The 27,875-nt window shown below is 46.3% G+C and overlaps 2 protein-coding genes across 3 annotated transcripts; one reads left to right on the top strand and one right to left on the bottom strand.

Moving 5' to 3' along the window:
- Positions 1-963: 963 nt before the first annotated feature.
- On the bottom strand, positions 964-19,046 carry TM7SF3 (transmembrane 7 superfamily member 3). Its single transcript, XM_071422557.1, has 12 exons — positions 18,906-19,046; positions 13,080-13,234; positions 11,105-11,255; positions 9,382-9,502; positions 8,703-8,874; positions 8,219-8,396; positions 6,871-6,957; positions 6,385-6,465; positions 5,525-5,677; positions 4,337-4,434; positions 3,613-3,775; positions 964-3,151 (listed from the first exon to the last, which is right to left on the bottom strand). Exons 1-12 carry the CDS (start codon positions 18,973-18,975, stop codon positions 2,889-2,891), a joined length of 1,692 nt encoding a protein of 563 aa, XP_071278658.1. The 5' UTR covers positions 18,976-19,046; the 3' UTR covers positions 964-2,888.
- A 1,007-nt stretch (positions 19,047-20,053) lies between these two features.
- On the top strand, positions 20,054-23,777 carry MED21 (mediator complex subunit 21). Of its 2 annotated transcripts, none has more exons than XM_071422563.1 (4): positions 20,054-20,200; positions 20,466-20,580; positions 20,810-20,910; positions 23,017-23,777. In XM_071422563.1, the coding sequence occupies exons 1-4, from the start codon at positions 20,159-20,161 to the stop codon at positions 23,230-23,232; spliced, it is 474 nt and encodes a 157-aa protein (XP_071278664.1). In that variant the 5' UTR covers positions 20,054-20,158; the 3' UTR covers positions 23,233-23,777. The 2 variants fall into 2 exon arrangements, with proteins under 2 accessions (XP_071278664.1, XP_071278665.1); XM_071422564.1 differs by having other exon boundaries at positions 23,056-23,777.
- The last annotated feature ends 4,098 nt before the right edge of the window (positions 23,778-27,875 follow it).

Consider the following 27,875-nt stretch of genomic DNA (forward strand, 5'->3'; position numbering starts at 1 on the left):
AGGGGAAGGCAACCAGATGGACATTGGCAAAATCCAAATAAATCTGGATATATCAATATATCAATGCATTTCCTGCCCCTGAGTAAGGAAACAATAACCTAACACAATACTCACCTTGCATACCCAAAGGCTCAGTGTTTCTTATGCTGACTCTTCACGGGATAAACCAACCAGGAACCAAAGTTCCACTAAAGCTCCCCAAAAACCACTGCCAAGATCACTGCAGACCTACAGCTGCTGACAGGTCAGAAGGCAGAGAGATAAAAAGCTCCAAGGCTCAGTGAAAAATGCACATTTTGAGATGGAGCCTACTGATTCCTCTGGAGGGGCTCCCTCTTTTTGGAAGCCTTTCCAGATCAAGGACAGCTCTAGGCAAGGACAGAAGGGAATCACAGAGTCATAGAAGGGTTTGTGCTGGATGGGACCTTAAAGAGACCTTAAACAGACCCTGGATTTCAAGGAGTACACAAAAGACTTGAAAATACCCCTTCAACACTGCAGTGGATCAGTTCATGCATTCTCATCATCACCACTGTTAATCACTGTGGCTTAGGGACTATGGGAGAAAATTTCTGAACCATCTCTTGGCAGAACCAAAAAAAGGAAATACAATCTCCAAGTCAGGATCTCATAAGAAGAGTTCAATGCCCACTTCTGCTAGAAGATTGCTATGTGATCTTGCAGACCAGTTTTCAGGCAAGGGGATGACAACCATTTCTTTGTTCTCCAGAGCCTCATCTGACAAAGCTCTCAAAACAAAAAGCCTCTCTGGAGCACACGCTTCCCTCAGTGGCTGCACAGAGCACACTCTCAGCCTCTGGGTGTCACTGCAATGCCAGCAACCTCCCCCCCTCAGCCCTTGGCCAGAAGAAAATTTTTCAAAGCAAACTCTCCATACAAGATCAGAGGCAGAGGCTAAACTGTAAAAGCATCATTGAATTCAAAGACCCTTTAGTTTCAATATTCTTTGAAAAGACATCTTTATTATAAAAGATATAGAAAATTAAAGTTAAACTTGTTTCTTGCACAATGTTAATGGCAGCAGTTATAAAAACCCACCAAGGTAAACATGTTTAAGAGCATTTCTATACCACAGAAGGGTTTGCTGCCTGCCATGGCACATGGCAGAGACATGCTCAGGATGAGTGCAGGGAGGATGGGCAGAGACCCAGGGAAGAGCTCCTTGTTCACCCCATGTGCCACACAACAGCACAGGGAAACTAGAGCCAAACCACAGGATTTCAGCCTTGCTTTGCTGTTTGAGGCAGATGGTCCAGCTCCAAGCAAGGATGGGGTTTGTCTCTAAACATCAGAGGGATTTAGTAACCTCGGACACTGTCTTTGAGCTCTCACTCCTTAAAGAAAAGCCATTTAAAAGTCATTCGTGTCTATGCCAGGGTGCTTTAATTTCCAACAAAGTTCCCAGAAAAAGTTATTTTGCCAGTTTCCTCAGAAAGAGCTGTTTATTACAGATTTCCTACCAAGAATTTAAAGGGGTGGCTGAGAGCTTAAGCTTCTGCCCCGGGGGAATTCCCTGATGGAGGCTCCATGCAGGAACCTGAGCAGCCACTCGCCTCACACAGGCAGGACTGTGCACTCAGCTGCCCTCACTTCACTGAAGGTTCAGACACAGGGAGAAGGAGGCAGAGTCACCATACCTTGTGTCATGGTACAGCATGTGAGACTTGAGCCATCCAGCAGTGCATGACAGACCCCCAGTGGAGACCAGGACACGGCACAAGGGACAAGCACAGGTAAAACACCCTCAGGTCTCTTTGGGATGAGCCAAAAACACATTGCTCCAGGTGACATTTGAAAATGGCTCTTGGGGTTTTTTTTGAGGAAGAGCATAAAGCCACCACATGAGATTGGTCCCTCATCTTTTTTTATACTACATTCTGCTTCGGGCAGATGCAATTCAAATAGGTAAGGAACACATTCAGTCAGCAAGGTTCCTGGTCAGTATCTTGCTAGCTGAATGCTGTTTTCACCCCTTAAAGGCAAAATTAAAAGATGATTAAAAATAAATAATTAGTGTTTCAGCCAACTCCAGGGGCAAAAAATTGCAATTGGCTACAAGGACCTTATTTCCTTTTTTCTTTTATGACAGCACCATCAAAAAAAGATACTATACCAGAGCAGAAACAAGACACAGGCTGTTGAGAAAGCAAACAGGGAGACAAACCTCTTGAGTTCTCTTAGCAGCCATCTCTGCACAGAGACCAGATGACTGACTTGCTACAAAACCACCCAAAAGCAAAGGAAAAAGTCTTCTTGTCTCAGATCAGTCCCCCTTCCCGAGCCCCACAGTGCACACATATAACAGTTAAGTCAGTGCAGTTTCAATTCAAGTCTCTCAGTTCAGCTTGCAAGGTTCAGTAACACTTCTTGGAAACCAGAGTGTTTACAGCCACACGTTTTGTACCTGTTGGAAGGAGATGCTCAGTTCCTGCTGGAAGAACTCCTTGTATGTTCAGGCCCTGTCCCTCCCCTCACAGCTGGACAGGCTGCCCACCCTTGGGAGCAAGTAGGGCACTGCCTCAGCAGACATTTCCACAAGCAAGGAACAATCAGCAGGTTGCTTTCCAAGGCCTGTTTGATATTCCACGCACCCAAACAGCAAAGTAGACCCCACAGGATCAATGCCTGCCTTGGCTACAAGTACAGGATTCTGCAGCTGGACACAAGCAGGTTGCAGCAGGCAGAGTGTGCCACAGGAGTCACAAACAGCATGTAGTGTACTGGACAGTGAACTGTTCTGCCAAGCAGCAATCTCTTATTCAGCAGGACAAATTAGCAGTGGTAAATCCTGCACCACTGGCTACTTACTGGTAATCATCTCACCATTCCCAGTTCCCCCTCTCCATTCCCATCAGTTATTTGGCAAGTTACAGAAGAAGTGGAGTTCTCTCTCCAGCTGGCTGGTCTTTCTGGAAGAACTCTTTGATATGCAGCAGCTTGTTGTGGATCCTCTCTCTCAGGGGAGGGATATGATGGCTGGGGTCTAAGACATTGGTGCTTCTACGCTCCCTTTCCCTCTTCCAGGTGAGATAGGGATGTGGTGGGAAGGGCACCTCAATCCTCTCCCGGCGGAGCTGCACAGTGACCCCACTGAGGGCCAGCATTGCCCACACTGACAGGATGATGAAGTCTGGAAAAGCAGAAACAGATTCCTGTAGCACAGCAGAACATTCCTTGCTTTCCCAAACACAAACACTGAACTCATTTTGTGACAGATAGGAATGAAGTATCATCCCCACATCCTCAGATACACAGAGTGACTCCACGCAGAGGCCAGGACAAACACGGAGCTGGGAAGAGTCTCTGCACTGTATTAGGCCTCGGACTGCCCACTCTGCACACTTCTCAGCAAGCTGCCAGCACAAGTCTGAGCAGCACCTTTCACAAGGGCCTTTGTCACAACACCTGCAGGAAGGTTCCTGCCTATGAGTCTACTCAGTACTGCTTTTGAAGGACTAAAATTTCTCATGTGGATGTTAAATCTCACAGTGTACTGTGTTCTCCTTCCATCCCCTTCCTGCCCTTACTCTACTGTTTACAACAGAACCAAAGAGACAGTGATAAGGAGAATAAAGTCTCAGGAGGACTCACCATTCCTTTGAAAAGGCACATTGGTGTAAGCTCTGCTGAAGTAATTGTTGAGGACCCTTCTGAGCAGGTCTAAGGTGATGTAAGCAAGGCTTGTGTAGACGTAACAAGCAACGGCCAGGACCACCGTGTAAGAGCCCACTATTCCAGAAGCCAAGATGTTCAGCTAGACAGGGAGAAAAACCACAGCTTCAGGAGACTGATGAACAATCTTTATTCCCCACCTCCCTAAGACAGTACAAGCATAGAATCATGGAATGGCCTGGATTGAAAAGGACCTGAAAGCCTATCCAGTTCCAACTCTCTGTCATGGGCAGGGACACCTTCCACTGCCCCAGGTTGCTCCAAGCCCTGTCCAACCTGGCCTTGGACACTGCCTGGGATGGGGCAGCCACGGCCTCTCTGGATAAGTATTTTGTAATTTTTATCAGTTCTTCTGTGACAAATCAGCTGCACACACCTGTTATCCAGCCAAGTTGATAAGATAGCATGAGTCAACTAAATGCTGGTTTTAGTGGATGCTGCATGCAAAATAAGTAATTCCTTAGCTTTTGGACCATTTAGCACAAGTGGGGCTAAACAGGAACTGCCTGCGACTGGCCCTGTGCAGAGCTTCACAAAGCTGTGCTAAGTTTTCTGTACATATTCCATGGCACAACATTTTGCACTAAGAAGTCTGATCCCCCTTCTCCCTCCCTCCTTCTGAGGTGACAGCAGAGTTACTTACAATTCTTGGGCAGCCAACAAAAAGCACTGGAATCATCAAGGCTACACAAGTAAAGGTCACCCAGAACACCACATCGTCACGGAAGACCCTGTAGTCTCCTGCCAAGACACCACATTCAGCAGTGAGGGAAACATTTCTTTTTTCACAAGTGTTTGGGAGTCAGCTTTTTCCCCCCAAAACTCTGTACATTCAGAAATACCTGGAGTACATTGTTGAAAACCCAGCTTTTGAGTTCAAATCCTGACTGTTCAAGATGTATTGGAACAGTTAATCAAGAACAGAAAAACTGTCCTAGTTGAGATCTTGTCCATGGAACAATTTTTTAACAAGGTACATGTTCCTCACCTTGTAAGAATTAAAAGCACCAGAGTACTGCTGCCCAATAAGAAGCTGTTTTGTTGCTTCTGTGGGTTTCCAAACTAAAAATCTGCATCAGGCTCCAGAGTATGGTGCAAATGTAGCCATCACCACACCACCAGGCAACAAATTCTTCTGGGCTTTAGGAAAATTAAATCACTCAAACCCTTCTTTGCTCCCCCTGCCTTCTAAGGCCTGTGGATTCACCAGAGGGGATAAGCTGACCTCCAGCTCAGTCACTGTTCCACTTTAATGAAGAGCAACCAGGGACTGCATGGATTACCACAGAATCATGGCTTGAGTCAAACACAGAAGAACAAAAAACACTGGAGAACAAAAAACTGTCCCACCAAAGGACCTCAAAAGGAGAAGTTCTGAGACTGAAAATTACAATAGCTGATGCTCTGATGTCCCAGAGGGACTCCAGCTCAGCAGGCTTACTGGCTTTTAAGCAATATGTCCAAGGCCTTTATGCCTGAAGCCTTCAAATTAGACTGTAGATTTTCTACTGGTACTTGTTCTGGACAGAGAACAAGAGAGCAAGTGCATGCCTGGAGCAGAGCTGGTGTTACAGACATGGCACACATGTTAAGTAGGAAGAGTCACCAAGTTCTCTGCAAAACAATCAGTTCCCTTTTCCCCAAGTACTTTTAATTACAGCACAGCAGAAAGAAGCTTTCAGGTGCATCTCTATTCCTCCCAGCATGGGAAAGGTAACTTTAAACATCCCAGTAAGATAAACCAGAGAGTGCCGTTCACTCTTGAGCCTTGCAGCGTGCCTGCAGCATGCAGGAACACAGCATTCACCAAGCAGAGGATTACAGTGCTTACCTAGGGGGGTAAAGAAGAGTGTTGAGGAGAAGAGAAATCCCAACACGAGTCCAATAACAAACATGCTGAGCAGGACAGAGCCAAATCTCCACCAGCTCACAACCAAGAGCAGGCCTCCAATGATTCCAGCCACTGCCGTCAAAATAAGACGCACTGAAAGAGAGAAGAGAAAATTCCAGCACCCTGGAAACTTCAGTTCCTGCAGGAACATGTCCAGCAGCTTTATTTACATGCATGTTCGGCTTTTTTCAGTGAGTTTGCATGAGACAAAAAAAGTACCAGAACGTGCTTCATGCACTTCACTTAGATGCCAGCCTGCAGCTGGGGATGTGCTGCTGAAAGAGTGGCAGGGGGGCTGGAATGGAGGCCTTGGCACCATGTACATCAGTTCCCTGAGTTCTCAGGGAGTTCAGGTGGCTACAAGATACTGCACATGTATCAAAAAAAGGAATTCTGTGAGGTGGCACAGACAGAAAGAACTAATTCTGTCTGGTCTGACAAGCTGGGTGCAGACCACCTACTTCCACTTTACAGATGAAACCTACATTTGATCTGAAACAGAGGTCTATGCATTGTGAAAGTAGGAAGAAAGTATGTTGCAAATTCCCACAGTTTCCAAACACCTCTAATCTTCTTGGATAGATACTGAAATTAAATTCAGCTATTAATTCTGCATCACTGTGACGCTGGAATGAACACTTATTCCGTTGCATTTTCAGCTATTATGGCAATCAGAGCTCAATCAGGCATCACCCTGCTACCCTTCCTGTGGCTGGCCAACAGCACAACTGAGATTGTACCTGAAGGGTTCCTAACAAGAGTTTGGGAAGAGCACAGGATATCCTGACAGATCTACTCACCATCATAGCTAAGGTCAGTTACCCTGGTAATGAACACAAAGAAGACAAATGCTGCAACAATGAAGCCCATGAAGAATAAATCTAGAGAAAAAGGGAAAAATATTTAGCAAGCTTCATAGCAAGCCCACTTCCGTGGATCTTCAAACATCTTCATATTACAATGAGGAAGGAACATAGCAGCTCACAAAAGGAGAGCCAGACAATTTTTTTTCTTGACAGGGGTGTCCTCAAGCACTACAGATAGTCCAAAATTACATATTTATAGCTGTATTGCTCAGCATGCACCCTAGTTCTAGGTTTCTATTCTTTGCATCCCAAAAACTTCCTGCTCTGAGCTTAAAGGCTCAGAGCCCATAAAAGCAAAGTGGGCCTAACTGGCACAGCATCACTATGAAGTGAATCTTGGTAATAACACCATCATTCTAAGTTACACAGAGTAACATTTATGAAGTTCCAACCAGATTTATGAGATTAAATATTCAGTACCTGTTTTCCAGAATCTGTGTCCAAAAAAGCAAGTGAAAAGACCAAGAACAGCAAAAGCAGTGAAGAATACTTTGGTAGAGAGTTTACCTACAAGAAGAAGGGCAGGTTTAGTAGAGCATTCTAACTAGTAGTCCCAACAAAGAGATTAAGGTATGGTCAGGTTGCTGTCACAAACTTTACTGACAACTTGAGAGCTGCCACTCTGTCAGATCTGCAATGCCTGAACTAATAGTTGGCTTGGTAAGATCTCCAACAGAACATTGAAATAGTCCCAGACTGATTAAGAAATCAAGAGCTTCCTCCTTATTCAAGAGAAGTTTCTGTAAGTAGATGTAACTTGTTTATAATACAGATATAAATTTGCCAGAAAAGTCTCTACTCAGGTTTAAAAAAGGGACATCCAGTCATCTGTAAAAATCAATGCTATGGGATTAGTGACCCAGGCAGCAGCTATAGGATTAATCACTGCAGTCTTCACCATTTGTCTCCCTCTCATACATTTGCCATGCAACAAAAATGATCATCAGCATCCCATTATAGCTCACCTCCATCTTCTCTTAAATTTCTTACCAATATTTAAGCTATTTGCAGAAGTAAACAATATTTTCCATGTGCTCTGAATTAGAGAAATTTAGCTTAGATAATTTGTCTCACATTGTCATAAGACAACATTGAGTTTGACAAAACTCACTTGTGTTACAGTATATAAGAAAATAATGAGAACAAATATTACTTTATGAATCAAATTCTACCAATTACTTGTGTCCCTTCTGTATTCATAATGGGAGTGGTGGCTTTGCTGTGTCTGCACAAATTCCATCATTATACAGCTTTGTACAAAGCAGCATGACTTGGTAGTCACTCCACTACAGCTGACATTATCTTCATTCTTATTTTAGATGACTGCCTCCTTTCAAAATACCTTCAGGATTCTGTTAGCACCAGCACAGTTAGAAAAATCTGGCTGGAGGCTAATCTAAGTCTGTGTTTTATTAGCTCAGCTTCACATCCAGTATCTCTAGTACTACAAATTATTTGAAATTATGTATCCAGTTGAAATGGACAAAGCTGGGATGGCACTACAGAGTTCAGAGTTACATTTGCAAGCCACATATTAAACCTCCATTAACTTAAACCTTTAATTGCTAACAGTTCTCCTTAGTCTTACTTCATCATTCTAGACTTTCTCCCTCATCAATAAGGAGACTTTGCTGAAGTAACAAAATATACACAGTGTAAAACAAATATCTCCTCCACACGTTGGAAAAAGAACCTTAAAGCACATTTGGCATGTTGGAGCACAAGAAGCTACAGAGGAGTTGGCAAGGACATACAATTCCCAACTTACTGAGGGAAGAGCAGTTATCTACCAGGTCAGTAAAACTGCAGGCATATGTATGCACAGGTATGTATGCAGCAGAAGTGTTCCAAAGAGGATCCCACACTATGACATTGTAGATCACACCTTGCCCAGGAAGTGAGGAGAAGTAGACATTGGTCTTGTCATCAGCTGTCAGCGTAAGCATCTGGAAAAGTAAATATCTGTGTTAAAGGCTCACAGGATGGAACCCTTCCCTCCAGCACTACTGTGTTTTCTGTCGGGGAGAAGATTGTCCCACTCCTGTTCTGCTCCTCCCTGCCTGAAGGCACAGTTCAGGTTCCCTACCAGCCTGACCCAGGTCTGGCCTCCAAGGCAGGCAAGGCTGCCACTCCACTCCCCAGCAGGGCCAGGGAGCTTGCTCACATCTCCCCTCCAGGAAGATAAGCACAGGGGAGGAGACAACAAGAGAGCCCCAGAGCCACATGGCTGGCACCCAGTGCTTGGGGCTCACCTTAATGCCATTGGCTTTGACACTGTGCACCCCGGACATTTTCCGTATGTGGCTCATGAGCGCCATCTCGGACAGGTCATTCTCGGGCAGGAAGTACTGGTACACTTCGTAGCGCAGCCGCCAGCGGGAGCTCTGGCCAGTCCCTGAATCACAGGACGGGGGGCTTGCTCCTCTGCAATGAAAAACACATCAGCCACAGACCACAGCGTTACTGTTTGTCTTTCCATGCAGTTCTGAAGAGTCTTCTCCATTCCCTGCCTATCACTTGTGACACCAGGCACCATTCAGGAAATAACACCTTTTAACTTGAAGTCTCAAGTTAAACAAAACTCTGGATCATTATCATGCTCTAGTACTAGGAAAGAAATAAAACTGGCTGTAACATACAATTGCTTCTCAAACAAATTAAGCTGTTACAGGGAATGGAAAGATCCAGTATTTACTGACTGCTTACATTTCTGAAGTTGCATAACCTCCCCCACAAGATGTAACTCTCAACCTTTATCTCCCTCATGCAGTACCTCTTCCCCTCCTCCTTTTCCCCATTTACATTTGTTGCAGCAAACAAGATTCCTGCCAGCAGCTGGATGGTTCATCTGTTACAGCAGGGTATTATTTTAGCCTTTTGGCCAATACTGGACAGAAGGTGTTGCTCAGCGCACTGAAGTTCTCCACACACCTGGTATATCCCAAGTTTGCAGGGGCAAACTTGATGTGTATATCAACCAATGTGTAGTCCAGGTAAATATTTGGATCCACTTCCAAGTCAAATTCTAGATTGCAGCCCCCAGGAAGAGGATCTAGAACAGAGAGAACATGACTGCAGTTACACACTTGCAGGAACAATCCACTTGCTGAGCACAGAAAATCATCAGGTCCTGGCCCTGCAGGCAGCAAAAGGGTTTCACTGCAGCCTGTGACAGGTCCCCACACATGAGTGACTCCAGTGACTGGAGTGTTGGAATGGAAGGATTCAAGCTCCTGCCAGGTCCTGCACATGGCTCAGGGCAATGCCAAGCACAAACACAGGCTGGGTGGGGAAGGGATTGAGGGCAGCCCTGAGGAGAAGCACTTGGGAGTGTTGGCTGATGAGAAGCTTGACATGACCCAGCAATGTGTGCTCACAGCCCAGACAGACACCAACATCCTGCATGCAAAGAGGAGAGGGCAGCAGGGCCAGGCAGGGGGGACCTGCCCCTCCAGTCTGCTCTGGCAAGACCCCACCCAACACAAGAAGGATGTGGACCTGCTGGAGTTAATCCAAAGGAGGACTATGAAGATGACCAGAGGGATGGAGCACCTCTCCTATGATCAAGATTCAGTGTAGGGGTTGTTCAGCCTGGAAAAGCTTTGGGGAGACCTTTCCAGCAACCTTCCTATACTTGAAGGGAGCCTACAAGAAAACTGGAAAGGGAATTTTTACAAGGGCCTAGGGATAACAGGACAAGGGGTAATGGCTTTAAGCTGAAGGAAGGTAGATTTAGATTGGATATTGATAGCTTGGGTTTTAGCTTTCATATTTTTCAGATTCTCTGCTGCCTAGGTGTGTAGCTCTGAGCTTCATATTAGGCATCAGTAAGTTCTCTTTGCAGGGTAGGTAGACAAAACAATCCTTTTCCAGCCTGAGACCAAGGACAACCGTTACAAGTTTCCAGAAAGTATAAACAATGGAGAACTGAAAAGAGCAACAAGGAGGATGTGATTTCATAACCTGAAGCTATAATTGGACAACTAACTCCAATATGCAAGTGGACTAAAATTTATAAAAGTGTGAGATCGCGTGACCAGTCATCCATTTTGTGACCATTTTGGGTCCATCTTGGCTGTAGCCCTGGCCAGGCTCTTGTACTGCCCAAGGTATATCCATTAAGGCATTTCAATAAATACCTACTTTATTCCTTTAGCTCTGTCTAGTTTCTGTTCCAGGATCAGCCTCTCAAGGCATCAATATGACGAAGAAATTCTTCCCTGTGAGGGTGATGAGGCCCTGGAACAGGTTGCCCAGAGAAGCTGTGGATGCTCCATCCCTGGAAGTGTCCAAGGCCAGGCTGGATGGGGCCCTGAGCAACCTCAGGGGAGGACACCTAGAGGAAAGTGTCCCTGCCCATGGCAGAGGGGGTGGAACTGGATGATCTTTATGGTCCCCTTCCAATCCAAACAGATGTGTGATTCCATAATCACATGCACAGCAGTTTTCTATTCTAAGGCTTAAGTCATGGCATGACCACAGAGTACCTCCAATACACAACTCACAATTCAGCAGTGACAATAAAAACCTTTTCAGCCCTTTTCAAAAGAATTTCTGGTATCTCCATCAGATTTCCACCATGTAAGACTGAAAGGCCAACACTTCATTCCAGAGATGACTTGCCGAGCAGAGCTGGCATGCCCTGAGCACGTACCTCTCTCCATGTAGGGGATGGAGATGGCGGTGCTGAGCACCTGGCCGGCAGCCAGGGAGCGCAGGTACCACGTGCACACCGTCTGCTCCGGCCGAAGGACGGACACCAGCCCTCTGTCCACCCCGACTCCTGAGCTGTTCACTGACGGAGTCTGCACAGAAACAAATTACTGAAACAAACAGTTCTTCTTGAGACAATTCCTATCACAGTTTGATAACATTCCTGTATTTTGATAATATCACAGGAGACTATTCCTGCCACAAACCTGCCAGGCATATACATCAGTGCCAGTTACAACAGATCAGGCTCTGCCCAAAATGTATTTGCGCTTGTAATTGTCCAGCTCCATGTGTAGGGCCTTGCACTTGGCCTTGCTGAACTATACCAGGTCTGCCCACCTCTCAACCTGTCAAGGTCCCTGGATGGCATCCCTAGCTGGTGAAAAAAGGGAGCTCTGACACCACACACTGCCTGGCTCAGGCTCAAAAACCCAAGTGACAAGTGTGGGACTCCTAAAGAGCTGATAATCACAAGCAGGTTGCAGCAAAATCCAGCTAGTAGATCTGGAAATAGACTGACTAGTAAAAATGTAAAAGAACTTGAGTATCCCTCACAAAATGTTGTGAGATGGCTGCAAGGAAGTGTTCTGGCAGCCAGCATACAGAAGCACCTTCCTATCTCCACCAGAATGGACATGACTGTATGACAGCTTCCTTAACACTAGCAATGCCAGATGTTTTTGGGGCCAGGCCAACTACTGACCCAATCCCCAGCACCACCATCCCTTCCATAACCAGAGCTCTTAGGGAAAGATAAGCAGCAATAACAGTATCACAATCTCACAGCTGGAACAGCCAGTTGACCTGCAGCCACATTTTCAGCATGGAAAGTGCCTTTGGCCAAGGCAGCCACAGTTACCCAAGGCAATGCTGCAAGGAAGCACATTGGACATGGCAGACTTTAAGGTCTGGCTCAACTTCATATTTCTAGTGGCAGGACAGCCCTAAAAGCAGTACAGCAGCATTTATGCATCTCTGCCCTGGGCCTGGTAAGGGCATGAATGCAAAGAGGATCTGAACTGGCAGCAGAGGATTCTACCAATGGCAAGCAAAGACTGAACAGGTGTAACAGTAATGTCTCAGCCCTGTAATCCTGGCTGTTTCACCAGTACAAGGATGGCTGAGCTGGGTGACTTGTGTTACAGGTCTACATTTTCTAAGCTTCCCAGGATACTTCTTGGCACTTAGTATATTCTGATTTCAAAGATGCTGCAGGAGAGAGGGGAACTGGATTGCAGCTGTCAGATCTCCATCTACCACCTTCAGCTTAGTCCATGTTCTGTTCAAATACCAGTGAGAGCCTCCCAGCACCACCACAACAAAATCAGTATTTTACTGACTCATTTTGTCCCATCATTATGGAGATGCAGGGTACAGCAGCAGGAATGTTTCTATTGCTGTCTAGAAGTAGCAGCTTTCACTGGAGTATGTAGAGGAATTTCTCCATGTGTTACCCCAAAAGAGGATTAGATTCAGGACAAGGAGCTGGGATAACAACACATTATATCTGCAGTGGTAAAATCCAAGCCATGGGAACAGCAGACAACTAAACATCCCAAACTGGTCATGTATGGAGCATCTGGCAAACACTTGCACAGATCTGGTTTTAATGTGACAAGCTGATGGACAACAGTCAGTAGAGCCACATGACAAAAAGCACCACTTCCACCAAATAAAGAGCCTTGAAACATTTTCAAGCCAGCTCTGACATTCCTTTGGCATTCAGTCTTTCAAAATAGCAGCTATGACATGTAAGTACGAGAAAGGATTTCTGAAGCTACAGTAACACTGTCTAAAAGCCAAGCAGGTAAAAGACACTCTTTATTTATACAGCTTCAGTCCATTAGTCCTACATGTACCACAGCCAAGTCCTTTGTTGAAAGACAGGCAGCACTTAACAGAAGTGACACTCTTACCTTATCAAAGGATATCACCACATCATTCTGCTGGGCATGCACTTGAAAAATAACCACAGTCACATTGCTGGCGATGTTCCTGATTACAGCCTCCACTGGATTGGTCTGGTTAAGTAGCACATTTCTGAATTTTCCCAAGGAGAGCTCAAGAAGACCTGCATTACAAAAAAACAGAAGATAAAGGGCTTTTTTTGGTCCAGAGGGAAGCAATTACCAGAGAAGCCTGGAAGTTTCCAGTAGCCCAGTATTAATCAGCTGGGAGCAGAGCAGGATGTTGCTTCGTGCTGCTCTCATCCTGTGAGCTGTACCAAGCTTTCAGAGACTGCTGCACACAGAGCTGTACCTGCAGACACAGGCACAGCCAGGGTACCTGCCCTGCAGCTGGCACTCACCTGAGCACAGGGACAGAGCTTCCTGCCAGGAGCAAGGATTTGATACAGCTCAGCCAATCAGCCAGCTACACTCCAAAAAGTCAGTAAGAGAAGACACTGAGGACTGCCTGATCTTTGGCAAATACAGGCAGGTATGTTTGTACCAGCCAGCCAACTTGCACAATATCCATCAGACTTTTCAGGTGAATTCCTATAAACCATGGGAATTGAAGTCAAGTTCCAGAAGACTGAGTCAAATCTGTAGTTTACATACGTACATTCACCCACTTTCAGCTATTCCACATTTTTTGCTGCCAAACAGTTTTTAATCATTAGGACTGCTGCATCCCCATCTCTAGACCTAAAAATCTGACTAATTTTTCCTAGACACAACCCAGACCATTTTTTCTTACAATGAGCATAATCCCATGATCCACTGTCATTTTAATTTAAAGAGAACCACATGACCTAGGATACAAGAGCTTTGAGAATCAGCTTTGGCTTGTCATTCAAGTCCTGCAAGCAAGCCTGGCTTCTCCCCATGCTGCAGGGACAGGGGATGCCAAGGCAGGAAAGCGAAGCAGCCACACAGAAGCCACAAGATGCTCTTTGGTTGGTGGCTGCAGCCAGGCTGCACAATGCCTTTCAGGCTTTTCCCTGAATTCCTCTGCCTGCTTCTGTACCCAAACAGACCCAAAACTTATCAAGCCTGAACATACACACTTCCTCAGTGAAGTTGCCTCTGGTGGAAAGGGTTGGTATTGCGGAGTTCCCTAACACAGTCACCAGCAGCACCGTCCAAGGGACATTGCTGGTGACACTGAGGGGCTCCCATTCCACAGGGAGGGTGACAGTTTACTTACCTGAAACTATACCCAGTACTCTGACTGCTTTTCTGTTATTTTTCTCTCTCTTCTGCCAAGAACTGGCATCATTGGCCAGTGTTTTGGCCTCCTGATATGTTAAAAGAGGGGAGCTGTTATGCCTCCTCCACTCCATACAGTGAGGGAAGGAACTTCAACCTACATGCTCACTCCCAAAATTCAATTAATACCAGTACTGCATCACCAATAAAACCTCAGCTAAAATATGGGGGTTCATAAACTACTTGTGAGGAAAGAAAGATGCTCCATTTTTCTTCATCATCTGCAATTTGTGTTAAGGTAGAAGCTTCTACATCAATTTTTCACGCAGTAATGTAAAATTAAAGCTGCAAAAAAAATTTGTGCATCCTTCAGTTTCTGATTCTTCAGAGTCCCTTGAGCAGCATTCAGTTATCCTCTGATCCTTCCTCACTAGCTCAAGTTCTATCACAAATGCAAGTAGCAGTATGAATGCTAAAGAAAAGCATTCAGAAGGCACAGACTATACATTGATACATTGAGAAATTTACAGTGAATGCTTACAATTCACAAAAAATATTTTTCTTTGATCTTTAAAAACTTTAGCAGAGCTTCCTGAGCCACAAGACATTCACACTTTTGTTCTTTGAGAAAAAAGCTGAGACCATACACATTCTCTGTGTGATCTACATCAAGGGGAAAAAGCTGCATTGTTCCGCCTTGTTTCTCACCTCCACTCTGTACCCATACCCAGGGGCCTCTGCATAAATAAGGACAGATTCGTCAGCAGGACACACAGCCACTACTTCAGCGTGATCATGAGACTCTAAATGTCAGAGGCACTCTCTCAAGTTTAATTAGCGTGGTGAATTAAGGTATGGTGTTCTATATTGCTTTCTGTTTGCATAACTGCTCCGAGAACAGCACATGTGACACACATTATCCCAAAGTCTGGGCACAAGAGCAGAGACACAGGATGAAGAACATCTACACCCATCAGACAAGTCTTGTCTTGTCAAACATCCTTTGAAGGTGGACACAGAGCCTCAATGACCACATAGTGCTGGTCACAGCATGCAACCTTCTCCTTTGGGCAAGCTTGATCTGCCCAGAGGTGGCCCGCCAGGCAGGTCTGCAGGACCAGCAGCACATTTAACACCATCTCACAAGTGAGAGAGTTGATCCAGCAAGTCAGCAACAGGGACAGGAGCAAAATCCAGGCATCCCAACTTGTTTTATTGCTTCCAACAGTGAAGGTCTGGAAGCACTCCAAGGTGTCAGTCTATGCTCTCTTCCTTGCCCTGTAGGAAGGACTGTAACAGTCACTGCACATCAGAGTAATTTGGGTTCCTCTCATGTATCTAACCCAAAACTATTACAGAGCTTATCAACTGCACAGATGGTGAAAGGAAGCCAGCACTGCTGAAACCAAGCAGCAGCAGAGCAGAGATGGAGCACTGAGCATGTATTACTCCATAAAGAGCACCAGAACTGGAGCACAGTTAGTCCTGCACACAGAACTGGTGAACAGAGCAAACAGCCCACTCTGTCACCTCACACTACCTCTTCTCTCACATGAAGGGCAAAGCCAGTAAAGACAGCAAAGAAATAGAACCTCCTGAAACTCTTCTGAGATCAGAAGTCCTTATTCCTAACTCAAAACAACAAGACAAAACAATTCCAGAGCCTCTGCGCTTGTTATCCCTTCCCTGTGACACACAGTTTCCCCAACAGGCTACACCCAGTTTTAACTGTTTCCATTGTGCTGATTCAGTGCCAAGCTCTTGGCTGCTCTGATGCTTTGAGTAAACCACATTTCCAGCTCCAATAGCCAAGTGTTACTCCCCACCACCACAGAGCAGTTAACCACACAGAGTTCTTAATTACACCTAGCAGTCCAATTTCCAGTAAGAAATACAACTGAAGAAATGCCCCTGCTGCCTATACAGAACAGTCTTCACCTGCAGAGCCATGCTCAAACACTATGCTTCCCTCAGAGAGGTTCTGTGCAGTCATTTCTACTGGGTGCTGAGCACCTTGCAGTGGATATGCAAAACAACCTGATGTAAGCAAACTCCAGGAGCTAAGGAGAACTTCCCAGTGCAGGGAGTACAACAACAAGTAGTCACATGAAGACATTTAATGAAGATGAAGTGCAAGCTCAGACCAACAACCAGTTTGAGTAAGAAAAACATTAGCATACAGTTACTTAACAGAATAAAGCCTGGAGCCATATCCTATCAGACCTGTAAGGCCATGCAGACCCAGATCATGGGAGTCTGGCTACAGGGTCTGTCTTCCCACACTACTGAACCCCCAAAAAATACAGCACCTACCCAGCTCCCAAAAGAAGCAGGAATATTTCTGAAAGCTTCTGAACTTTGACTGTGTGTGTACTGAGACTCATGCTTAGAACAGCTTGATGCTTAAAGCAGATACCACAGAAGGTGGCTTGTCACCATCTGCACCATTCCCATCCCAGAGGACTATTCTGTTCACCAGGCTAGAGGTCTTTACAGCCTCAAAAGTGAGGGAAGAGGTTTGTGTGAACTTCTAAAGTATCATCTCTGCATAGATTAAATAGCTGGCACAAACAAGTTTCACCCAGATAAGCTCCCTTTACAAAAGCACCGCTCAGTCCTGATTACAGTATAAATTCACTTCAGTTTTTCCAAAACTAAACAGCCCCCCTTGGGATGTAGCAAACACAGCCAGTTGAACTCCTCCTCAGGAAGACAGAGCTCCCTGGAAGGCAACAAACACAATGTATAAAACATTTCTGCACAAAGACCAAGTTTGAGGAGCTGCAGAACATCAGAAACCCAGAGAGGTAACACAGGCCATCATGCAAAGATTTTACTAATCAGCACTTTTTAAATGAAGCAGGATCTTCAAGGATTAGGAGTTAGCAGAGCCCATCCCTGCAAAGTGGGTGTCCACAACTGAATAAGCACAAGACAATTTCAAATCAGTGAACCATTAAGCAAGTGGCCTTGTTTAAAGGCCCTAATGATCAGCTAGACTCTAGTACACAAATTACACAGCTTATTAGATTTTCACAAGGGAAACATTTTCCCCCTCCACCCTCAATCGTGCAAGGAAAAACAGCAACAGGTTCCTTCAAGGCAAAGCAGTTTGCTTAGTCTCATAGTTGCTTTGCCTTTTTACATATTGTAAAAAAATTACTCAACACATGACCCATTTTCATCAAGTCCAGGAGACAAACTGCTTGTTAGCATCCTTTAAGTTATCTTAAGGACATCAAGGTCTAAGAAAGCAGAGCTTTCATTCTCACACCTGCTTGTGACCATCAGGTGCGCAGCCAAAGCTTTTAGGTCCTGCAAGAAACAGGGAATACTCGGCTCTCCATCAGGATCTTGGGCATGAGACTTGGGCAGAGAGAAGCCTTCCACACCTGGGACTGGTTCCAAATGCTGTCCTGCAGCCCTTCAAAGTATCCCAAGAGTCTCCTTTGGGACAATTAAGCTTCATTCATTCAAGGCCAGGTTGGGTGGGGCATTGAGCAACCTAGTCTAGTGGAAGGGGTCCACTAGACCATTGCAGGGGGGTTGAAATGAGATGAGCTTTAGGGTCCCAAACCATTCGATGAGTCTATGGTTAGAAGCAAGTATAAAAATAAAGCAAAACAAAGAGGAGGAGGCTTACATCAGCCCTGATACCAAGGACTGATTGCTTATCTCTGAATTATCTCTGAGAGGAAACTGTTTATTTTTTCCTTTATTTGAACAGATAAGAATTTAACCAGAAAAAAAAAGGGACTGTAAATCTTCCCAAACTATACTGATTATAGCACACTTAACTCTGGACTCCTATTTTGGTCACATGCAGGAACACAGGGAAATTACAAAAAAAGCCCGTGCTTTTTTTTTTTTAAGTCCGATTACATCAGTATGGACAAAAAGTAAGTTTAGGAATCAAGCTGCAAATTCTAGGTTTTGCTCCTTTCCATAGTTTTATAGCGACAATGGTTTTCAACCCACCATCCACTAGGGTGGTGGCAACCCATGCACACCTGTACACGGTCAGGGGGGAAAAAACCAAGCAAACAAAACCAAACCTCCTTTTAACCATATTCCCCTTACCATGCAAACAAACTCATGTTCATAGGTAGCGAATATCACCTTGTTTCTGCTTGGGGAATCCAGCCCTACACCAGCCGCATCAGCTGTACCTAACCCCCGCACCTAAAATGATTCCGAATTATCCACGAAACAGTTAAAATTATGGCATCCGTAGCAATTAAGGCATTAAAAAAAACAAAAAGTGGATAGGGAGGGAAAGCGGGGAAAAAGGGTGGCTCTCCTTGTCCACATGAAAGATTGTTAAGATAATCACGAATCGCTTCTACAGCGCCGCAGGCAGCTATGCTCCGCACTCCTGCTCATCCCTCCGGACAGCGGCCAGCACCGGGGACAGCCCAAAAGGCTCCGCAGCAAGCCCCAAGAGGCTCCGCACTGGCAGGCAGCAAGCCCCCGCCGCTGGACACGACCCGGGCACAGCCCCGCGGTTCCCGGTACGAGCCGGGCTCCTCCGGCCGCTTAATGGCGGCCACAGCCCCACGCGCCCCCCGCTCCGGCTCACACCGCCCTCACCTGAGGCTCCGCCATGGCGCAGGACCCCCATGAGCAGCAGGAGCACCGCGGGGCGCGGCGAGACCCACATGGCGCCGCGGAGGGAGCGGGGAAGGGGGGCTGAGGCCGGGGAAGGCCGGGCAGCTGGGGCGGAGCGGGCGCTGGGGGCGGCCCGCAGGCGGGGCCCGCCCGCCCGGCTGGATGGAGCCGCTCCCGCCCCCTCCGGCACCTGCGGCAGGGCCCTGCCGGGAAGGGCGGTGGGAGTGCGGAGGGGAAGCGCTTGGCCGCGGTAACAGCTGCGAACTCCTAAAAATGCACGGTGGGGTTCGGACCGGCAGTTTGGGACTTGGGGCTTAACTTTGGGACGTGAAGAGACCCCACCTCCCAGCAAACAAAATCCTCACCCAACCGTGCCGTCGCGAAAACACTTTGGGCGGATAATAAAATTTGTATGATTGCTACACCCGCAGCATCTGTGACAAGGCTTCAGAGTGGTTATTTCCAAAGGCGTGTTGTGACAGGATAACAGAAATGGCTTCAAACTGAGGTTTAGATTGGATATTAGAAGAAATTCTTCCCTGTGAGGGTGGCAAGGCCCTGGCACAGGAAAGCTGTGGCTGCCTCATCCCTGGAAGTGTCCAAGGCCGGGTTGGATGGTTGCTCTGAGCAACCTGGGATAGTGGAAAGTGTCCCTGCCAGTGGCGGGAGTTTGGAAAGAGATGACCTCTAAGGTCCACCTGGGAGAAGGCTGGCATTGTACCCAGTTGTCAGAGATAAGAAAGATGGGCACAGACTGACTGGCACAAATTGCATTTATTCTCCAACCCCTGGGCTGGGAGGCCGGATGCTGTCTCTGATTTGGCTTGTTGGGAACACTACACTCTGGCGTTTCCCTGCTCAGATCGGGGCTGGAGTGGAGCACTGCTATGGCCTTCAGCTGGGATCAGAGCGACTGCTGCACAGCAAAAGCTGCCTAGGCCGTGGCAGAATCACTTAGGTAGGAAAAGACTTCTGAGATCATCAAGTTCAGCCTGTGACTGAACACCGCCGTGCCAAGCAGACCATGGCACTGAGTGCCAAGTCCAGTCTTTCCTTAAACACCCCGAGGGCCGGTGACTCCAGCGCCGCCCCGGGCAGCCGTGCCGAGGCCGGCCCACCTCCGCTGCGGGCGGGTTCTCCCCGCCTTCCCCCAACCGTTCCTCCCGGCCGCCAGGCGGCGCGCGCGCCCCGCGGGTCCGCGCCTCAGGGGCGGCGGCGGCGACTGAGGCGCGGCCATGGCGGACCGGCTGACACAGCTGCAGGACGCCGTCAACTCGGTGAGGCATTTCTCACATTCCATTTTCGGGCCGCTGCCTCCGCTCGTCCGGGGCCGCGGGGCACGGCACGGGCTGCGCCGCCTGTGCGGGGGTGCGGTGATGCGGCCCCCCGCCCACAGTCCCCCGGCCTGGGGAATGGCCGCGGGTGTGGGGTGCGCACCCTCTACACGGCCGGGGTGTTGGGCGGGAGCGGGTGCGCCGGGAGCCGGGGGTGGCTGTAGCGGTGGGGCAGGGTGATTAACGCCGTGTTAATTGGTGCCGGCAGCTCGCGGACCAGTTCTGTAACGCCATCGGGGTGCTGCAGCAGTGCGGCCCGCCGGCCTCCTTCAGCAACATCCAGACGGCCATAAACAAGGATCAGCCCGTGAACCCCACGGAAGGTGAGTCCGGCTCCCTGCGTCCCGTGCACATGAGCGTGCTGCGGGGCAGTGCGCTCGGGAATGCAAAATCCGGCCTCGCAAATAATTCCCCCTTAGCTGGTGGAGCGGTGGAGGTTAAGTCAACAGTGGATGTCGGCTGCACTTTCTGCATAGCATTGTGACAGCAGAGTTGTGTTTGTTTCTCTTAATTCCCTGAGTGATTGCCTGAGTTGTGCTGTGTTTTGTGCAGAGTATGCCCAGCTGTTCGCAGCTCTGATTGCTCGCACTGCCAAGGATATCGATGTCCTCATAGATTCCCTGCCCAGTGAAGAATCCACAGCAGCTTTGCAGGTAGGAGTTTTCCTAACTCCAGTATCAGAACGCTCCTGAAGGCAAACTTCCTCCTTTTTTTTTTAACACATTTTTTCATCTCTAAGCCATGAGGTCATTGAAAAGTGATTTTAGTACAAACCTGAATTTTTCATGAGGGTAGCCTGTGAGCACTTTGTAGGCTTAGTGGAAATACTGAACTTGCATCTAGTTCCAAATAAGATTATAATCAGTGACAATATTTTAGACTTAGTTTTCTGTTAAAATGTAAAAAAAACAAGATGATTTTATCATGCCATCACTATACTGGAAACTACTCATCTTTTTTTTTTTTTTCAAATATTAACAGAACAAATATTACAGTACTGATGCTTTGTGCATTGTTTTATTCATTTTTTTCCCCTAGTGTAATAATTCATAGGTTCTCACATTTCATTTTGTAGCTGCAGAACCAACACGACAGAAGTCTTTTGTTCTTCCACTTTGTTTCTGTTTAAAGAGTTTGCAGGGTGTCCTTTAAGTTCTTCAGCCCTGTCACAAAATAATTCCATCACTTTTTAATAACAAGGAGTATTCCTTTGAACCAGTCAAACTTGGTTTTTATTTTTTTTTCCTATCATTTCACAGATTTTACCTATTAAAGCCATCTTTTTTTTTTTTTTTTGACTCATAATGGCTGGATTTCCATCAAGTATTTTCTTTTTGGAATGCATAAAGGATGTAGAATACAAACCTGACAAACCTGATGAGCACCTTTAAGATCACTAGAAGTTTTAAACCTGCATTGATACTCTGTAACCATTCAAAAGTGTTTTACCGAAGATTGACAGCGAATGGGCCAAAGAGAAATGATTTGGCAGTGGCATCACGTTTGGTTTTAAACAGAGGAGGTTAAATTTGGGAACTTTTCTAGTCACAGTAATTGCTGAACATCCTAATTGGCCTTGTTAACACTAGCATGATTTCCTATAAGTGCATTTTTAATAGCTGAAGATAGAATGCCTGCTGCAGACAAATTCCAGTTTATTCCATGACTGAGCAGGGTCTGATCGAAGTGGCAGCTGGTGTGGGCAAAGCAGGGTGCTCCAGCAGGAGGAGCTGGTTATCCAGTAGTGACATGCTTTCCTTAGAGGTGATTCTTCAACAGTTTCTTATTGTCTTAATGAAGAACTTCATGTCACAAAAATTTCTGATACTTTCTGTCTGGTGTGATTTTAAGATAAATTATCTTGGATTCCAGTTTAGATTTTTATTTTCTGTTTCTTAATTTGGTGCAGTATTAAATATTCTGATAGTCTTCAAATAAATGGTTTTGAAGATGCTTGAAACACTCACAAATATGTACTATAGGTTTAGTTGAGAAGTGGTAGATAATACTTGGTTAATTAGAAACTAGAAAAAAGTTGTTTATACTAAAGTTGTCTTGGTGTGTGTTTCAGATCTAAGTCTTGTCTTAAATGATAAAAGGAGCTGCTAGATGAATGCTCAGCACAATTTACCTGCCCCTTGTGAGTTCCCTTTCGGTGAAGTTGACAGTACAAATTCTGCTCTTATCTGTGAATTAGTTGCAGTCAACTATTAAACAAGAAAACCTTTTTCTTTTTAGGGAGCACCAGCTGTTTCCTCAGTATCCTTGAGTAGCAAAGTCACTTCAGGGTTCTGTTGATGATCCTTGCTTTTCCCTGTTGCCTCAAAAGAGCAAACTCTTGCAAGAGTGTTAAAATAGTAAAATAAAAAGGAGGCCTTTATTGGAAGCTTCCAGGTGTCCCAATGGTCATGGGCACACCCAGCATCAGATTTCTACAATTTTATGAGTTTAACAAATTAGCATATCTAATAAATATTGCCGATTAGAAGAGTAGTTGGTTAGGTAGTTTTCCCTGCATTCTGCCCCATTGGAGTTGTTCCAGGGGCTTCTTTGCCCCATTTCTTGTGTGTTCTCAGATTCTGGTTGGAAAACAAAACATCCCAGTCGGGCTTCTTCTGCATAAGAATAAGACTGAACAGAGTTCCAAGTATGCATTAGAAGGGTTAGCTTATTGTTCTAAAGGGAAACGGTAGGAAGAATACTAGGACTGTGTGATAGTAGTATCCAGAGGTACAAATATATGAAAAATACATAAACAGGCAGAAATCTCTGGGCATGATCCCGGTTTTGCTTTGAAGGCTGCGAGCCTGCACCGGCTGGAGGAGGAGAACCACGAGGCGGCGGCGCGGCTGGAGGAGGTGGTGTACCGCGGGGATGTGCTGCTCGAGAAGATCCAGAGCGCCCTGGCCGACATCGCTCAGTCCCAGCTGAAGACGCGGAGCGGCACCCACAGCCAGCCCCTGCCCGACTCGTAGCGCCAGGGGGCAGCACGGCCCTGCCCGAGAGCCTCGGGAACGCCTCTGGATACACCGGGAATGGCTGGGCTGGCCCGGCCCTCCCGCGGGGCTGCCCGCGCTCTGCTCCGCGTCGGGAGCGGCGGCTTGGGCACCGCTCGGCTGCGGGTTTTGTGTGAGAAACGCTTCTACAGGGGCTCTGTTACGGATCGGCGTGGATTGATGTTTCTTTGACTTAAAACGAGGTTTCTGTTCACAAATACGACTTCAATCGAATTTGTTACCTATTATAAGTATTTGTATAAGTTAATCCCACTATGGTTGTGGTATGTTTTTTTTTGTAAGCCTCAGACACGTAGGAGTTGGCCAGAGTCCCCTGGAGACAGTGCTGTGAATGCAGTGATGGTCATGTCTTAATTAACAGCACTGGTAATGTTGATTGGCTGCTTTACCACCCTTTACAGAGCATATGAAAGGATAAGTGAACTCTGATGTTTACAGGGTGATTGTTCTTGTCATTGGCATCGCATTTACAAAGAAATAAACCTGCAGGTGTCTGATATTGACATTTCTTGTTTGTAATTCACAAATGAGCCTTTGAGTCCATTGTTGCCACTGACACATTTGCTCTTGCTTGTGCTATTTCTCTGCTTTTACTGATATTCTGTATTTTCTTGGCAACTGGTGAGTGCCTCTAAAGCAGGCAGTGATGAGGAAGCATTGGATGACTGGATAAAAATCAGCAGTGAGAAAACTGAAAATAGCTTATTACATAAAGTTGCTTTTCAGTGTAAGCAGTGGCTGGTATATGAATGCTGTGATCTTAAGCAGCAAGATTCCCATTGTCCCCAAGGTGCTCTACAGAGGCGTATTTATCTTCACACACTGAATCACAGAGTTAATTTCTGCTCTTTGTTGTAGGACTAGAGAAATACTAGTGTCTCTTATGATATTTGAAATAAAACCCCAACACCGAACCAGCAGCTAATGTAGGGTTCAAAGCATGAACTTGGGGTTAAACTTGCTCATTTTCTGTTGTTTTGAATTACCAGCCTTGTTATTGAAAGACGTTGTTTGTTGCCACATAACATCTGCTAATTTCCCGATCAAAACCACCTGTTTCTATATATTGACTACACTGTCATTGACTTGAAAGTTACACATATTGCTAATGCACCCAGACAATCAGAGCAATTCAAAAATGCCTTTAGCATGCAACAAGTGTAGCACAGCACAGTGTTTTGAGGATAAAAAGAGACAAAGGTGTTCCTACCTCTAACAAATACTAAAACTGTAAGTACTTAATGAGACTGGTGTTTCATTGCTTAATAATATTTTATGAAATGTGCGTAGCTGTAGTCATAAATTTAATCTGCTGTTGTGGAACTCCTGTACTATCAGATTCTGCAGAAGGAAAAAAAGATTGGAGGGTGAACAGACTACAGTACAGCCCTAGGCCTATGGCAGCTTGTCCTTGATTTATTTTGCCCACGTCCTGGGGAGGCTTGAGAGGCCAAATTTTCATTTGAAGTCAGTCCTGGGGCCTGGCTTTTGTTTTTTTTCTGGAAAAACTACATCCAGTGCTTCTCAAAATGGTTTGGATTGGGGTGGGGTGAATTTTTGTTGTTTGTTTGCTTTTTGAATTAATGGACTTGAAAAAAGGGAAAAGTTTGGGCCTTGTGGATTTTGTTTGAGATGTCTTAAATTGAGATATGTCGCTGGAAAAGGGATTTGATCTTCATAGTAGATACCCTGTTACAGCTTAACATGTGCATCACCTCACACTTGTTAACTTGGGTGCTGTGGGAGACAGTACATCTTCAGGAAGCACAGTTCTTTTCATTTTGTAGCCTTCGATTCTTTTATTCTTGAAACCTGCTCTATTTCTGTAGCTTGATACTGCCTAACTGTGGAAGCTCTTGCTTCTCATTGCTGTTTAAGCATCAAGTAGTCACACTTGGAAGTAGACCTTAACCAGAGATATAAATAAGTTTCATCATAAGTATATTAGATGTTTCAACACTTGAGCTGTTGTAGATTTTCACCTGCTCTTTCACAGTCTGCAGCTTGGTCAGCAAAGTGTGTATCTTCTGTTGGGTCTGACACAAGAAAATAGGGAAAGCATTGATTTGCTACAGCTGTTTAATGGACCAAGCATTAGATAGGGGCTGGAGATGTGGATTCCTTTGCCCTTTATCATGTGCTGATTTGTCCAGCTGCTGCTATTGGGGTTTGAACATCTCTGTTCAGAACACACTACCACTGTGATGGTAGTGATCTCCTTGTACTCAGGCAAGAATTGTTGGGCATGCAGGATTACAGGGTCTGGGTCATTTATAGCACTCCTACTTTTAGTGCATTAGAAAAAGTGTGGGAGTCAGAGAATTACAGAATGGAATAGGACCTTAAAGCTGGTCTCATTCCAACCCCCTGCTGGACACCTTCCACTATCCCAGCTTGCTCAGAGCCCCATTCAACCTGGTCTTGGACACTTCCAGGGATCCAGGGGCAGCCACAGCTGCTCTGGGCACCCTGTGCTAAGGCCTCAGCACCCTCACAGGGAACAATTTCTTCCTAATATCCAATCTAAACTTTCTCTCTGTCAGTGTGAAGCCATTGCCCCTTGTCCTGTCACTCCAGGCCCTTGTCAAGAGTCTCTCTCCATCTTTCCTGTGGGCTCCCTTCAGGCACTGGAAGGCCACAATGAGGTCACTCCAAAGCCTTCTCTTCTCCAGGCTGAACAATCCCAATTCCCTCAGCCTTTCCTCCCAGCAGAGCTGCTCCATCCCTCTGATCCCCTTGGTGTCCCTGCTCTGGCCTGGCTCCAGCAGCTCCCTGTGCTTCCTGTGCTGGGCCCAGGGCTGGATGCAGCCCTGCAGGGGGGGCTCAGCAGAGAGGGGCAGAGGGGCAGAATCCCCCCTGCCCTGCTGCCCTGCTGCCCTGGGGCTCTGGGCTGGGGCAGGCTTAGCTCTCACCCACAGCCCCCAGGTCCTTCTGCCAGGGCTGCTCCCTCTGCTCATCCCCAGCCTGTGTGACATTGTGTCTTCCTTGAGAAGCCTTGACTGCTTCCCAAATTTTAATACCAGAGAGAGGGGGACGAAGTGGGGGGAAACAAAGCGACATAGCAGCTGGTAACAAACATATGAGATTACCTGTGAGAGAGTTGTGAAAGGAAACTTAGGTTAAGACAAGAGAATAGATGGAGGTAGAGCATGTGGGAAGAAAACAGAAGGGTTGAGCAATGGTTCTGCATGTTATGTTGGACAAGGAGTACTGTCCAGTAAAAAATTGTGCTTTGAAGAAAGTACAGAGCATAATGGAAAATTCCATTGAAAAACAATCTCAGGAGTATCTCACGCTGGGAATCCATACAGCCCACTGGCAAAGATGTTGGAATCAATTTAGTAAACATAAGCAACTGATCAAAGCCTAGTATTCTTTACTATAAACAACTATGCTTGGAGGAAAGGAACACCTCGTAGCAGCTGTTCTCTTTTTCAGAGACAAGAATACAGAGGAATTTGTACACTTGTTTGTAAAGGTACTACGGAAAGTGCATTGACATTATTTTAGCTTAATGTCTGTATAGAGTTAATCTTGGCTTCTAATGTGATGATCTTGGAAGCTGGGATCTTCTGCTGTGTGTGGCATGGGGAAAGTGTCTTGGCCAGTCCCACAGACTTGATACCAAAAGATTTTGGGAGTTTTCAACAATACAGGCTGGCAGGCTGGAGAGCAGCTCTGCTCTCCAAGCTTGGGCCTTGGTGCACAGCAGGCTGAGCATGAGCCAGCAGCTGCCCCAGGAATACAATGGGCCAGCAGCATCTTGGGCTGTGTTAGGGGGAGCACAGAAGAAAATGACCACTTCCCTGTGTTCAGCACATGTTGGAGTGCACCTGGAACACTCCCACCAGCTGTGGGCCCCCAGGGTCAGCATGGGCTGGAGCACATCCCCTGTTAGGAGAGGCTGAGGGAGCTAGGCTGGGAACAGGAATGGCTTTGGGACACCTAACAGCAGCCTGCCCACACCTGTGGGGGCTTATGGATCAGGACCAGGCTGTTCACAGTGGTGCTTGGCAGAAAGAGGATGATGGTGGACAGAGATTGGAACAACAGAGGTTCAGACTGGTCATAAGGAAAAGCGTTTTCCATTTTAGGACAAATAAATTTTGCAACACAGTCCCCAGAGAAGCTGAAAATCCTGGGAGGTTTTTCAAGACTTGGCTGCTTAAAGCTCTGGCCAGCCTCATCTGACCTCACAGCTGACTGACCTCTGCTCAGGAAGTGGAATTAGACTCCTCCTGAGGTCCCTCCTCTTGATCCCGTGGATACGAGAGATGCACAGCTTCAGAAAGAACCAACCACGTGTTAAGGAATGCCATGTCCCCGTTATAGAAAGGCAGATCTGGAGGGCAGAAAACTTGAGGTATCTCATATCAGCCTCATCCCTATTGATGAGACTTTGTGATATGCTGGGAGGCCACTGAGTTGACCTTATGTGTGGTGTGAAATTCCACGCTGTAGTGACCCAAGTTTCCAACAGGTGCCCTTGGAGAGTGTGATATGCAAAATCCACATCCTACACTTAGAGAAAATTGATCTGTCAGATGATGCTGACTCACTGTTAGACAAAGGCAGACTCCTCTACAGAAAGAAATTGTATT

The sequence above is a fragment of the Agelaius tricolor genome, unplaced genomic scaffold (genome assembly GCF_023055355.1).
Source record: "Agelaius tricolor isolate 1412-34295 unplaced genomic scaffold, bAgeTri1.0.p SCAF_3, whole genome shotgun sequence".
Classification (NCBI taxonomy): Eukaryota; Metazoa; Chordata; class Aves; order Passeriformes; family Icteridae; genus Agelaius; species Agelaius tricolor.